The 15083-nt window shown below is 44.5% G+C and overlaps 1 protein-coding gene across 1 annotated transcript in view; it reads right to left on the bottom strand.

Moving 5' to 3' along the window:
* The window catches only part of nphs1 (NPHS1 adhesion molecule, nephrin), a gene marked incomplete at its 5' end in the record, with an annotated part of 40256 nt that overhangs the window by 2642 nt on the left and 22531 nt on the right, over positions 1–15083 (bottom strand). The window contains 18 exons of the mRNA XM_079276240.1: positions 150–272; positions 588–638; positions 778–959; positions 1334–1445; positions 4031–4182; positions 5071–5227; positions 5390–5549; positions 6166–6287; positions 7670–7810; positions 8376–8516; positions 9232–9404; positions 9558–9687; positions 9899–10067; positions 10174–10298; positions 10771–10912; positions 11850–12007; positions 13224–13395; positions 13597–13718. Of these exons, the coding sequence (XP_079132366.1) occupies positions 150–272; positions 588–638; positions 778–959; positions 1334–1445; positions 4031–4182; positions 5071–5227; positions 5390–5549; positions 6166–6287; positions 7670–7810; positions 8376–8516; positions 9232–9404; positions 9558–9687; positions 9899–10067; positions 10174–10298; positions 10771–10912; positions 11850–12007; positions 13224–13395; positions 13597–13718 (2532 nt within the window). The remainder of the gene's footprint in view (positions 1–149; positions 273–587; positions 639–777; positions 960–1333; positions 1446–4030; positions 4183–5070; positions 5228–5389; positions 5550–6165; positions 6288–7669; positions 7811–8375; positions 8517–9231; positions 9405–9557; positions 9688–9898; positions 10068–10173; positions 10299–10770; positions 10913–11849; positions 12008–13223; positions 13396–13596; positions 13719–15083) is intronic.

The raw sequence follows: 15083 nt of genomic DNA on the forward strand, positions 1-15083 counted from the left end.
AGAAGAGAGTGAGAGGCTGAGCTGGCAATTGCATCATGGCACTGGAGTAATCTCCTTAGAGCTCTGTTGAGGAATAGGGACATTATAATGCCAGAAAGTGATGGAGGAAACACTTTCACATCGGTGGATAAAAAGATCATGATGGTTACCTGTCTGGCCTCGCCGCTTTTTCCATCTCAATCCAAAGAAGCAACCCAGCGAATTAAATACCAGCAGGACTCCAAACATCACTGTGAACACAACTATCAAATAGGCTGGTAGTCCACTTGCACCTAGTTGGACAAAACATTAGAAACAGTTTATCTCAGTACCGAACAATCAACGTGAAAACAATGGTAATATGGACATTTTGGGTGGATAAAAAAACAGGCCCAACCCCTCTGTCAATTGTCTTCATTGATTAAAGATTATCAGAGGAGGGAAAAGTATGGGTACCATGACAACTGCTACTCTAGTAGAGCAAACATTACCAGCCTTGGAGGTGCATACATTAACATGATTTAGCCAAATGAAGCTAGCTGCTCTGCAAACAGAAATTTCCAACTGCCCGTGAGAGCTTGTGCTGGGAGTTGTGATGAAGGACTTACTCTGTGAGACTGAGTCATCATCTGTTGGGACTTCTCCCAGGTCTGGCCTCTCTGTAGAGAAAGAGAATGAATAACAGAGACTTACATGCCACACTACTGCAAAATAAACTTATATCCACGTATTACAGATTATCAGATGGTTTTACAGTGCAGGCCTTTCGGTGTCAAGCTGGGGTTACTCTAAACTGACCCTTGGTGGTGATGGTCAGTACTGCATTGTTGTCAGCATAGTCGCTCTCTCCCATTACATTGAGGGCATTGACTGAGAAGTTGTAGGTGGTGACGGGCTGCAGCCCAGTGACAGTGAAAGTTGTTGCTCTGGGAGGAAAGACGTCCATGTACAGGAAACCGGCTGCCTTATCCCAACGGTATCTGTCAACCAAAAGGCACTGTCAAGTACAATGATATTATCATGCAAGAATGTCATTCTAACGCCATCATTCTGATGCCGGCTGTGGCTCGGGATATGGATCGGTTCGTCCACTAATCAGAAGATCTGCGGTTCGATCTCTGGCTCCTCCAGTCTGCACATTGAAGTGTCCTTCAGCATGATAGTGAACCCCAAATAGCTCCCAAATGGTGATAAGCATTAGATTGGATCCAGCAGTTTGGTAACGTCAGTGTATGAGTGTGTGTGTGAATGGGCTGAATGTTGGCATATAATGTAAAGCACTTTGAGAGGTCGTAAGACTATAAAGGTGCTATATAAATGCAAGTCCATTTACAATCCTTCCTAGACATCTTACCTTACACGAAATCTTTGCCACAAACCACCATTAAAGCCGGGGATCCAGTCCAGAGTGACTGAGTCGTGGGAGACGTCGACTTGGCGAAACAAGGAAGGAGGATCTGGTCGATCTGAGGGGGGAAAGGAAATGAGAAATGTGGAAAAAAAAGCAAATGTGCTCTCGATTTTGTCAGAATACTGAAGAGCGGAACACCTTCACTCGACAGGTGGCTATTTGGAAAGGCTTTAGGTGCTAAGAAATGGAGATGTGTGCCATGAGATAGTCATGTGATTATATCTGCAGACTCTGAAATAACACCTGAGGCCCTGCTGGCCCATACGAGCGTGCCTCTCTTACGGCCTCTCTGCTTTGGAGTGGTTCTAAATCGCCAAATTGATATTACTAAGAGAGTGCAGAGCTGATGTTCTTCTTGATTGAAATAGAAGAGGAAAACACATGATTTAAGATATTCTCACATTTCCTATTGGTCGCGTTTGTGTTTGAAAACAGAAATGATTCTGATTAGATCTGTGTATCAGAAGGACCGGTGATAACGGTTTACCTCAGAGCAAAACGTTTGATTTGTGGGTGGACTTAGCACAATCTGTCTGTGACATATTTTTAAGTAGTTCAGCATTTTCAGTTTGAAAAATTGAGTGAAGAAAATTGATAATAACGGCTATTGATAAATAACGCCAAAGACTAAATCAAATTCAATCAAGGAGGAGAGATGATCGCCATGGTAAAAAGTTGTTTTTTAACAGTATATCTCTTCTTAATCACAGTTTATTCCAAAGAACATATTTTCGACAGCACCAGCTTTGCATCTTTTAACAGCGCGCCACTCCTCATCTGCTTTTTCTTAAGGTCGTGCTATGTTGTATGAATGATCAGGAGACATGGGCAGATGGCTGATCCATCTCCGAACAAAGTGGCGGATTTGTCCAATTTATTTGACCGAAGTCATGCAATGAAGGATGAAGCCTCTTGATTGTTATCAATATTGTGAATAAAGATCAAAGGAGGCTAACCAGGCCTTCAGTCGGGCACTGCTTCAGTCAGGGTAGTGAGGGGAAAGTGGATTATTTTGCATTTGGAGCATGTCAAAAAGAAGGGTAGTTCTGAGGGCAGAGGGAGAGATAATCAAGGAGAGAAGGAGGAGAGATAGTTGAGCAGCAACGTAAGAAGGGGATGCTCTACTCGTCTCTGGCTCCAGGCTGCAGCCCAGTTTGCCGAGTAAATAATTCCCACTATCAGCTCTACTCATAAGATTCCCGGGCAAAGAGGTCAGCCTTATTTAGATTTTGTCCATAAAGCACCATACTGAGAAAAGAAAGCCCCTCTCTTCCTCTCGAGCTCTAGAATGATAAGGAAGCACATACAATCTATTATCACTGCGTCAGATTAATTATGAATATTCGCAGCACTAACAAAGTGACTGGGGAAAAACAGGGCCAATATTGGATTGTATTTCATGGTTTTTATAGTAAACATTAAATGTGTCCAATGGTGGCTGTGGGCCTTCGCTGAGAGCAGGACTGTGTTGATAATGGCGGTGGTGCAAGGATACACTGGTAGCTTGAAGGCAGAAAAGTCTAAGCACGCCGGGAGAGCAAAGCCTATCACTGCAGCATTATCTGAGGAGTGAAGTACTGCTATAGGCGAAACGATAAGGCAGCGATAGAGGAATGAGGTAGGTTCCTTAAAGGGCGGACACTCAGGAGCAACAGCTCTCTCCAGTTTGCTTTTTTAGTGGGCCTCCCACACTATTGTAATGTTGCTGGAAAAGGCTGATAAACCTTGGATAAAGCAGCACAGACACAATTATTTTGAGATGCTGCCAAATTAGAACCAAAGGAATAGTTTGTGCTCCACTGCCAAGTACGTGATGTGCATAATCCCGACATGCTGTGTGCTCTAACCACTGACTGATCATTTGCTGTTCATTTAAAGATGCATTGGGTGATTTTTGACCACTAAGGAGCAGAAAGAGAGGCCTGGCACACAATAATGTAGGTTGAGCAGCAAACTATTCCTTACACATCTACACCATCCAACATACACTCATCTTGTAGCTCTGGTTTACTCCGCTAACTATATCTGTGTCTTTTCATCACGAGACACTTGACGTTCTTCACAATCCACTCCTGGAATTAGGCTCTCTGCCATTCCATGCTGGGTTGGTAGCGTGCACTCTGCTTGTTTGGTGGAAAGAGTTTTTTTTCTCTTTAGATTGGGGAGTGGTCTTATCGAGAGCGAGTGTTTTATTTGTCCATTCTGGAGAACTGGAGAAACATGGCGGCCGGCTAAGCGAAGAAGACCCGCTCAGTATGTCAATAAAAAAGTAGAGCTGTGTGTTAATTCTTAGTGGCTTGGTATTACAACCCCTCTACACAACAGAGTCATTTGATTCAATTGGAATTTAAAAAAATGCTTGATGCACTTTTAACATTTCATTGCTGTCTATAGAAAACTATGTGTCCCTGAATTTCGTGATTTTGAAACTATACTGAAGTATCCTACTGAAATGAGAAAATTCTCCCCCATTTGAAGCTAAATACACCGTTGAAAGACCTATTGAATTATCCAACAAATGCATCTCTAAAACACTGCAAAAGTTGACACATCAGAGGTACATGGTTTCCAGACAACCTCAGTCACCCAGAGACACACTCCCATACACACAAAAACCACAAATCTACGAAGATGAAGTACTTGTGCTGACGAGCTGGATGTCTAGCGTGTCCTCTCCGAGTGAGTTGCGAGCAGTGCAGCTGAAGATAGCGTAGTCCAGAGCTGCACTCACATTTATAACTCTAACTGTGCTGACGTGGAAGGAGCCCTCCCTCACGGTCCGCTCCTCATACCTGCAGCACGCACGTACACAAACACACACACACCCACAGCAAGAGAGATAAATCGTGAGCAGGCAGACAGCAGGGATTGTGATGTCCTGCGGATTGCGCTAAGTCCCCCAATTTCACACATCAAAGAAGCATTAAACAGGTATTTGCATTGTGAAAAGCAAGGTATAAAATGCACTAAATCTGGATTCAGTGGTGAAATAGCAAGAAATAGCAAAATAATATATTATATTAGTGGAAAACCTTATCTAATTGTTAGGATTCATTAATATGTAACTAAATGCCGACAGTAGCACCGAAGTTAGTGTGAGTGCTGGAGGGATGTCATTTTGAAGGCCAACCCTGGAAGTTGGCATCTCACTGGTTCCCTCGAAAAACAAGACAGATTTTTATATTGGATTTTGGATAATTACAGAAAACACAAGTTGATGTTTTTTATTTTGTTCAGCGATATAATCTTCACAAATGAAGCGTGAATGCAATCTGCAAAAGTAAAAAGCTAATTACATTACATCACAACAAGGCTGTGAAGGCGGACTAGTCGGCATGGCGCTCTGTCGTCTCATTTAGCCGCTTGTTATTAACAACTGCCTTTTTGATGATATGTAAAAGCTTCAACATTCACGAGAAACACATTTATCGACGGATTTTCTTTGGTAGAAAAAAACATTAAAATCTCTATAACTTACGTTAACCACAGACCTTATTTCAGGCATCTAACCAAAAACCCATGAAACAAAACAACAAAAAACATTGACTTCGAGACGAGGGAACCGGAAGTGCAATGATGCCGACTCACTTTGGGGTTTTAGGACTGATTCCTTCAGCACTATATAGGGAAAAAAAATGTTAAGAAAATCATTTGAAATAACATTATGCATATTCTTTGACCTGGGGTTTGCAAAGTCCATGCGTACACCATTTCTTTCCCAAGAGAAGTCTACACGAGGGATGCCTTCTGCCCGACAAACTACCTCAGCGGTAGAAGTTCCATCCCCTCTACTTGCTACCTTCCTCCACTGGGATCCTTTCTGAAGCTCTGGTTCGACTTCACAAGACAAAATGAGCATGGAGGTTATTCATGCAGAAAGCAGACACAATACAGAGGTACATGTTCAGGATTTGTTGACAAGCACAAAAACATGTGCATGTAACTCTCCGTGTATCTTTTGTTCCCTTTTGATACTGACAATAAATGCTACAAACTCACATTGCACTAGCAGCTGCACATTTACAGTGGCGGGGGATGCTATGCTATTATTGGCTGTGCACTGGTAAAAACCAGCATGCGCCCGAGTAACATCATGGATGGTCAGAAGGCCAGATTCATCTTCCTGGGTCTCCTGTCCCAACTCCACCTCCCCTTCTCCCTGTGGAAGACAAAGCGAGGGGGGATAAACGGCAGACAGCAGCTCTCCCTCAACGCACACTCCCGTCCTCCTGGGTGAGGGCTCGAGTCGGGGGGGGGGGGGGGGGGGGGGGTTGGGCTGTGCGAAAAGCTGCGAAAAGCAAGGCAGGCAGGTAGACAGTGAGGGGGAGTTGAGCAGGAAACCATCAGGGCTTGAGGTGGGGATGGGATGGGCGTCGGGGGACAGAGGACAGTGAAAGATAATGCCAAGGGTTGGAGAGCTTCAGGGGAAGAGAAAAGGAGGGGCTGTGCAGGTTGAAAGCTGGACAGTACTGCCAGAGGGGTGGGTTAGACCGGAGAGGGCATCAGTAGATACAGAGACCACGTCACATTGACGAATGTGCCCTTTAGTCATGCAGCAGTAATGAAAGCTATTTTTCTGGATTTAGGCTGTGTGTGGAGCAGGAGGAGGTGGGGTGGAAGGATAGTTAGAGCCAGTGAAATATGGTGCATCTGTGCATTTAGAAAGGCCAGTGATAAACGGGAGGAGCAGACAAAATCATAGAAAGCAAGCCAGATAAATGAAAGATAATTCAGGGGATGACTGTGTTTCTCTGTATATGTATCCAAGCTCTCACCAGCCATTTCCAGGTGAACATGTCGGATATAATGGGGTTGGCATCTGCCACACATATCAGGTCTGCCGTTTCCCCCAGGTTCACTACCACAGGGTCTTTCTCTGCCTCGACACTGGGAGCATCTGAGAGTAAGAAAAGGGGACAAGGCTAAGGCAGGACCAAAGGTTAACGTGCCAACTTGGGACAAATCATTTGCCAACCCATTAAACAGGCATGCTGCATTGCTATAATTACTCTTACACTTTTTCGCCTTTGAACTTGTTCATAACCCTGTCTCAATTGGCCTCTGTGTTTCACATACAATGCCATTTATGCTTCCGCAACCAAACTGAGAATGAGTCATTTGACCCAGAAGGCCCTCGACTGAAAGCACATTCTTCAGTAAGTCTTCTCTCATTCCTGATTCCACGGTTCCTCTTCTTGTCAATATCCGCCCCTAACTCACAAGCTTTTTATACTTCCCATGGGTGCAGTGTACAATAAGGTCATTAGTGCCTACTTGTCGAAACTTATGTTCACACTTGAAGAACAGTGGGAAACACTAGAGAGACGCAGACCTCTGGGTTGGTGAGATCCACCCATGTTGGCCTGCTAACCGAGACCGACATTGTTAAGTGGGCTACACCGCCACCCATAAAAGCTAGTACAATCCTCCATACATAATGAATATCTACAACTGTCAAGCCCAGTCGGATCAGGACGGCAGAATCCATTAGGCTTGTACCATGGGCTTTACTGAAGCAGGCAAGACCTACATTTCCAACACTTCCATTATTAAATCATCAGTATCAGGGCAGAGGGCCTGGAGCTCAAGGCTGGGCCCGGGGCAGCAGAGAAGCACGGCCTTGCATGGAGGCCTAATGAATGTGGCATGTTTGCTGGGTAGGGGCTGAAAGTCAATGCTGATATGTGTCCGTGTGTGTGGATGCACTGAGAGTTCTGATACTTGGCAGCTTTAGACAATTTCAAAAAGCATGTAAGAAGCCAACAAATTAAAATCTAAAGCACAAAGTGGATAATGCTATGCAGCAAAAAGTCTGCTCATTCTCTGTAAAGGTAGAAGGCTATTCAACAGAGATAAATGATGTGGATGACTTTGTGACCGACGGCGCCCAAAGGTATATCTAGCACGAAATGAAAAAAAAGAGTGATAAATCATGAATGGATGGAAGTAAAATAATGTTTTTCAAAAGTACTATTTCTATATTTTCTCTTACATCCTTCCTCTCATTTTCAATTGTATTATTTTTCCTCTTGTATGTGCATTGGGGTACTTTAATGAATCCATAGGAATTATTGTAAATAATTCAACTTGCTTTCAGAGGTAACTCTACAAAAATGATCAAAACACATGGGGGAAATGCAGTCACGGTGCAGCTGCCACCCATCTCATTGTTAATACTTGCAGTAAAAACTGTGAATGTTTAAATGTATTTGCCTTCAACATTAAATACAAAAAACTCTGAACATGTGTGAGGCCACAAGGATGCATGTCGGTCCTTACACTGAACGTCCAGCATAATGGAGATTTGGTTGACACCCTCATCATTTGTACAGTTGACCTTGTAAACTCCGGCATCTTTCCTCGTCACATTCTTGATCTCCAGTGAGTTCTCGTCTGACCAGTGGTAGCGCAGATCCCTCTCTTTCCAAAAACATGGAAAGACACACACACACACAGACACACATGCAAAACAACAGTAAATTAAGTATTCATTACATGCTCATCAGCTGTGTGTCCTCTGGCCACTGGTCTCTAAGTGACACCTAATCCTGCATTATTGATTGGCCTGGCTGGATTCCCACATCAAGCAAACAATAGGCTACGTGAGAGACACCTCCTGTACCACAGCAGTCAAAATGTAATAGGTAGGTTTCCACATTCCCGATACAGTCAAATTATGGTGGGGGCTGCGTATGATGGAGCAAACAGAGGGAACAGAGAAAGAGCGTGGGTGCAGTAGGGCCCTGATGACACTGGCCTGGAGGAGTAGCCAGGTTTAGAACCGTTGTGTTGTATTCAGGGAGACAGCAAATCTCATTTAGACTGCATACATTAGACCCATAATGAGAATCACATTTGGCAGGGTCCCATGCTGGCTAACCTGCCATGTTTTATTCAGACCCTGAATGGCAGAGCTGAGTGCTTACTTGCTGGCTCAGCTCAACTAGGACCTGGTTTATAGAGCCATCACACAGCCCTGGATCACCTTTGACCAGCTTCTCCCTGCGGTGCAGCCAAATGCAGGAGACCTCCTCTGGGTTAGCTGAGACCAGCAGTGGGATGGCTGCCATGTCATCCTCCACCACCTGGACCTGCGCTGGCTGCTCTGGGTTGAACTCTGGTGGGTCTGACACAGAAACGGCAAGCAAATTCAGCTACAGTAAGTTGGATTTACTCCAAAAATACATGTTGCAGACGCATGAATACAAACTCCGGCACACAATGACAAGAACCAGCGAGAGAGAATACAAAGACACACAAAACATGTTGAGCATGAAAGCCGAAAGAGACACTAATGAGAGTCAAACCAGTAGAAAGTCGACATCCCACCAATAATTCCAGATCTAACCAACTTCACATACTTAGACAACGGGGGAGTAAGGCAACGCGCGACTGAGAGGGACAGGCATTAAAACAACGAGTGACAGTACTGTTGTCCAACTGCAGCTCGGCACAAACACACAGTGACATTCCTTCATGCTCATACACAGTACCAAGCTTTGAAGCAGCGGCTGGCTGCTGCTGCCTGTGAAATGGCATCAAAGACAAACATGGCCATGCAGCAAAGCAAATGCACAATTAGGACACACTGCCACATAGCTCAACAGACCCACAAATCGCAACAAAAGCCTTTTAGTAAACAAAAACCACACACATACTATAAGCTGACATTTCTGTGCAAATGTACACCGGTAAAGCAGCTTACGTCGGCACCATCATGGATCATCATTATGCATCCTTTAAGATTTATGCAAACCACATCTCCTGGTCAATCGCCAAGATGAAAGAAGGAAACGAACCAGGAAAGAAAGAAACACACAAACGATTCACCTTCTACTTACAAAGCACATTGAGTTTGAAGAATGTGTTAGCCCCCTCCGCCAGCACAGGGCTGTAGGCCTGGCAAATGACCCTCTGGTTGTGATACTGTGAGCTCAGATTCAGGGATAGAGAACTGTGCAGTGATACGCCACCAAACTGAGCACTCCTGGGTGGCTGCTCCACTCCCTGGAACCTATACACAAATTGCATTCAGCAAAACCAATCGACGGGAGAGTTCAAGTTCACCTCAATCAGACTCATTATGACGCACAATGAGCCATATCGTGTCCTTATCAACGTGTGTTATTGTCGGTAATGGGCCTTTCCTCCCACTGCCTTGCCAAACCTGAGTCCGCCCAAGCTCCAGGATATGTTGGCCTTGGGGTTACTGCTTCCAGCCTGGCACTCCAGAGTTAACATCTGGCCCCGACGCAGCTCCTCCTGTTTGGTTGAAATCGTCATACTTACTGCTGTAACTGGAGAACCATGGAGAAAACAAGAAAACACAATCCTTACTCACTGACAATATCAAGATGAAGAGTGCAAAATGATGTAACAAAACATCCGAGTGAATGGGTTCCTATCAAATCCATGCATCTTATATTGTGCTTTTCTCTCAGCTGAGTTAGAGCGGAGTAAAGCTCTGTCTGTGTGTATGTGTTAGGTGAGGTCTCCCTTCCAACTCACAGTGAACCATGAGCTTCGTGTGGGCAGAGATAGTCTTCTTTGCCTTATTTGCGGCATCGCAGCGGTAGGTGGCCATGTTGTCACTTGCCGTCAGGACCAGGACCAGTTCTCGAGCCACACCCCGATCAAAGGACGTCTGCTTCGGTGCATCAGTCACAGCCTTTCTGTTCTGAAACAGGAAGGAACGGTTTTTACACAGAGAAGTGTATGCACTCTCGACATACTGAGCAACACACACACATACAGATAGACATGCACTGACAGAGCACACTAACCTTGAACCAAGTCAGAGTCCCAGTGGGGTTCCCGCCAGTTGAGAAGCAGATGAGACGGACCGTGGTCCCTGAACGAAGGGGGACATCTTGAGGAGGAGTATCGAGCCACACCTTTTGAGGGGGATCTGTTATAAAAGGATCAACAAGAGTTTGAAATATATTCAATATTTTCTAAATTGGAGTCCCATTTGGTTACCATACATGTTTTACAGACCAGCTGTGTATACTGTATTTAGTGACCATCACTGAACAGTCATACAGAATATTTTCAATTTAAAAAATCCGTAGAGAAAACATTTCCTCGACCACAAATATGACAAAGCAGACCCATGAAAATAGTTCCACTTTCTGTGTCAATAATTCCAATTGCCCCTTTTGCGTTTCTTGACATTCAGCGATTGAATTAATTGTAATAAAAAATATAAAATGAACTGGACTCCTCCTGAACCATGACGGATATAGTTTATGATGTAGGATGTTAAGATGTAGGAAAAAAAGTGGTACCAAATCAAAATGTCCTTTTCCTTGGTGATTTATTGTGCTGGTTATGTCGACCAAAAAAGAACATTTGAAGAAACTACACTCATGCTCACTCACAATAGACATCAAGTGTGGCGATCTGGGTCTTGGAGAAGTGTGTGCCCTTGTTGAAAGCCTCACAGGTGAGTTTCAGTCCATCCTCTTTCCGGGAGACCGTGTGGGTCATGTTGGACATGGTTGTCATCCCACCATTGTCTCCCTATACAGACACAACGCACACATGACAGTTCAGTCAGGGGACAGACACCCTTTGTCTCTGGCATTCTCAGTCTTAGGCGAGAGGGGGGAAAAATCTGGAAGAAAAACAACCCGCACTGGCTTGTCTTGGCGAATACAGATGGCAAATTAGCTGCTGTAATGACTGATGTTGTGCATGGCCTCTGATAAATAAGCATATTCATCTGACTCTCCTGCTTTGCATACTGTTATGAATTGAGCAAAGCACCACTTTGCACCTGCCTGATAGTGGTCATGCCTGTGCAGCACATCTGGTTATTAAAGCCATTATTGTGGTGATTACTGTAAAATCCACAGTCAGAAAGACTCTGAAAAGACTGGACAGGAGCGTCAGTCTTCATTAACCTCACACTGTTTCAGATGCATTAAAGCTCACGCAAAGCACACTGAGTGCCTTGTGTGAGATCAAAGGAAAATGCTGCCGCCAGATGAATAAAGAGCTGGTTTAATAACGCTCATCTTCTGTGTCAGCTTTTATTCACTTTGATCTTGTTAACATACACAAAAGAGGAGAGGAGTTGCAGAATACTCTTTTTAGAATTGGCTACGGATTCATTTGCAAAGCTGCAGCAGGTCTATTCTGACGCACTGCTCATGGTCACACCATTTTCTTTCATCTATTAAGGTTGACGAGGTCACATTTCATTAAGAAAATGTTATTTTAATTTACTAGGGTGTTGGTACCCTAAAGACACGCTTGACTTGAGGGGCAATGCTTTTGCCTTGTGTTCACAAAAAAAGAAACAAAAACGTACCCTTTTCGTGTTTCTCTTTAAACCGACCAGCATGATCACCATTACATCTCGATGTCTACACTGGCTCTCCCCCCCCCCCCCCCTGTCTACCGGCTTAAACAGATAGACTTCAACCTTGACTTATTGTGTGATGTGTAGTCCCACCTCTTCCATAGTTGCAACAGTGGAGTTGAGCTCCTTGTAGCCGAGCCACCAGCGAATGTGGACAGGCGGATTACTGGAGGTGGCATAGCAGCTCAGACTCAAGTCCTGCCCCTCAACAGCTGTGAACGAGCCCAACAGAGTCACCTCTGCGGGCTCAACTGTTGTACACGCACACACATAGGCAAACATACAAAGACAAGTCAGTAAAAACATCGGCCATGAATAGCACATTCAACAGCTACCTATTCTGATCACAGTGGCAGTGCAACTATTTTTTGATGTGAAACATAGAGATGTATCAAGGGGTGAGACGGAAAAATCACTTTGAGTGGCAACTTGTTTTCTCAGGAGGTTTTCAGTGTGGTTTCTAAAGTCTGCTTCGTTTTATCCACAGGGGGAGACGGGGTACAATAGCTGCGGGCAAAGTTATGCAGCTGCATAAAGCCTTCAGGGGAATACAAAGACTGTGCTGGCAGACATGGGGAAGGAGGGGTCATGTATCTACATCTTCACACTCATTTGTGTCTATCCCACACGAAACACAGAATGGGACGCATTTGTGCATGCCACACACACACACACACACAGTTGAAATGAAGCAGGTGCCATGAGGTGAAAGAGGCATATTCATATTTCACCAGTGAAATTGTTTCTGTGCCCTCAAGCTTTTGCCAGTGTGCCTGGAGCGCAGTCAGGCAGTCAGCAGCTCATTTTCAACATCCCTGAATGGATGACTATGAGGCATGGCACACGGGGTCCGTTGGGGGCCTTGTGAGGAAAGGAGGGGCACTGGAGTAACTTCAGCCACCTTTACATAGCATGAGTAAAATAGTTCTGCCTAATTTAAAGCATATTTACATAAAATAGGTGCATCAATCACGTAACATTTAAAGCTCTGACTTGGCATTGTCTGGCTCTGTAGTGGAAATCAGGCTATTGTTAGACTCAATGCGCCATGGCTGCTGAATTTTAATTCTGTATTTGTTTTATTGTTGCTGAAACAAACATTTTATATTCGGAGAGAAAATTATAATCTGTTAACCATGGGCGTTACTATCGCACAAAGTGGAGGCTTTACCGCCTCAGGATTGTGCATTGAAGCAATTCAGCTGAATTAATGCAGCAGCTATGAAAGCGCATGCATTGATACTAATCTGGAGGCAGACAGAAATATGGGCCGCAGCCATAACAACCATTAGTTTCATTAATGATATTAGTACTAAACATTTTGCTGGGACAGCAAAAGAGTTGGTTTTGGAAGCAAGACTCTTATTATATTACTTTGCCTCATGTCCATATCCTAAATGATCCATTGCTGCAAGTCCTGCCAAGGCTTCAGCGCTGTGCACTATATTGAGCACTATTTTTACTCACAGAGCACTGTGATTTTGCGGCTGGCAGACAGAGGGGACAGGGACACCAGATTGACGCTCTCACAGCACACCACTGCCTGGTTGTCTGCGGGGGTGATCTTCAGGTTGAGGACGCTTCTGGACCGCTGCGCTACAACATCTGCTTCCCAAGTCATGGACAGCACTTCTCCATTCTGACACACAGATGAAAGCATGAAATTGGAAAAGGCAACATCAAGAACATTTGTTTAATTGCACTGTCCCATATGGTGCAGTGAGGGAAGTACAGAGGCGACACTTTCACTGCAAGTTGTTAAACTACAGTAAAATAGCTCATTTTGTCAGTGTGACAGTGTGTTACAAAGCCTCCTTAACAGATGGTGCTGAAGATTTACCTTGGTCCATTGGAGAGACGCTAGAGGGTTTCCACCATGAGACACACACTCCAACACGAGCGTTCTCCCCGCTTTGACTTCCTCTCTCTCCAGACCTACGATAACTGGAGGCTGAGGAGGGACTGTCAGGAAACAAGAGACAAAAATGAAAATGGACTTGACGAAAGGGAATGGCATAGAGGGCGAGAGAAAACGGAGGAGAAACGGGTGAGGGGAAAAGAAAGGATGTAGTAACTCAGGGTAACAGGGATGCAGCGTGATAGGATAACATAAAAAAGAAACTGCAGTGCAATGAGAACACTCTTGGCAATTGAGTAGGGAGCATCCGCATTTGCTGAGACGGGGCCAATAAATTGGGCACATTCAACATGACTGTGGGATAAGAGGTCCAGATCTGATGAAAGTATTAAGTATTAAGGGAGCAGTGAGCTGGATCAAGTCCATAAAGCAAAAATAACAGATGTTCAAACAGTAATAAGGCAATGTGAAATATGAATAAATTACAGCCCCCTTGAATGAAATATATGCAGTAAATAGAGGACAGGCCTTTGTTATTGCCGCAATCCGTTTCAGAGAGCAGGCTGCAGACCCTGGGCCAGCGTGACAAATTGCCACCTTGCTGACAATCTGGCTGGCGGAAAATGGCCACCGCGCTGGCTTTGATGGGCTGGCATGCTGAGTAAGACTGCAGCGGTGGTCCCAAGTTCTGCAACATTAGCACTTAGCACAGAGCCCATGTTGCTTAATACAGAGCAGACAGACAAAGAGGAAGGGAGGAGTGCGCACAGTTATTGGTGGTTGTTAAAACAGCAGCAGCGGCGTCTAATGTGGAGGAGTATAGATAGAGACAACGTTAAGGTGTCGAGTCAGCCTGTGGATAATACGGCAGCTGAGGTGGAGGGAGTGCTTACACTGCTGAAGGTGTCAGCAGCCCTGCTCCACTTTAATCAACAACATGATTTAGGCTTGGGAGAAGCAGGTGGGTAGACTCTTAGGCCTAAACAATCAATTACCTTAACTGATCAACAGAGAAGAAAATACGAAACCAACTGTAGAGAACAGTAGCCGCGGTGTCACACTCTATGTGCATGCAGCAACAATGGCTTTCATTGTTGCCTCGCCAAATGAGAGGGGAAAAAAAATGCCAAAAGTAATGAGACCCAGAGTGTCAACTCACTTTTGTGTGCTGCAGTAACAATTTTATTGTATAATGTTGCACGGTTTGTGATAATAACATAAAAGAAAAGTCCACAGAAACTGCCTCCCCTTCTGCCTCAGTGGATTCTAAATTTAATTTGAGCTGATGAGCACAAAAGTTGCTGGGTTAGTTCTGTAGGATTCATTATTATTAACTGCTGTGGCTTTAGCTTTCCTTATTACTTATTAAAAAGTTAAACGATTCAGTACTTGAAGCCTCACTGAAACTATCCATCTCAGTTTGTCTAATAATTGGTTTATCTGTTTTGGTTAACATTGGGGAAATAAGA

Source organism: Melanostigma gelatinosum, assembly GCF_949748355.1.
Source record: "Melanostigma gelatinosum genome assembly, chromosome: 9".
NCBI lineage: Eukaryota > Metazoa > Chordata > Actinopteri > Perciformes > Zoarcidae > Melanostigma > Melanostigma gelatinosum.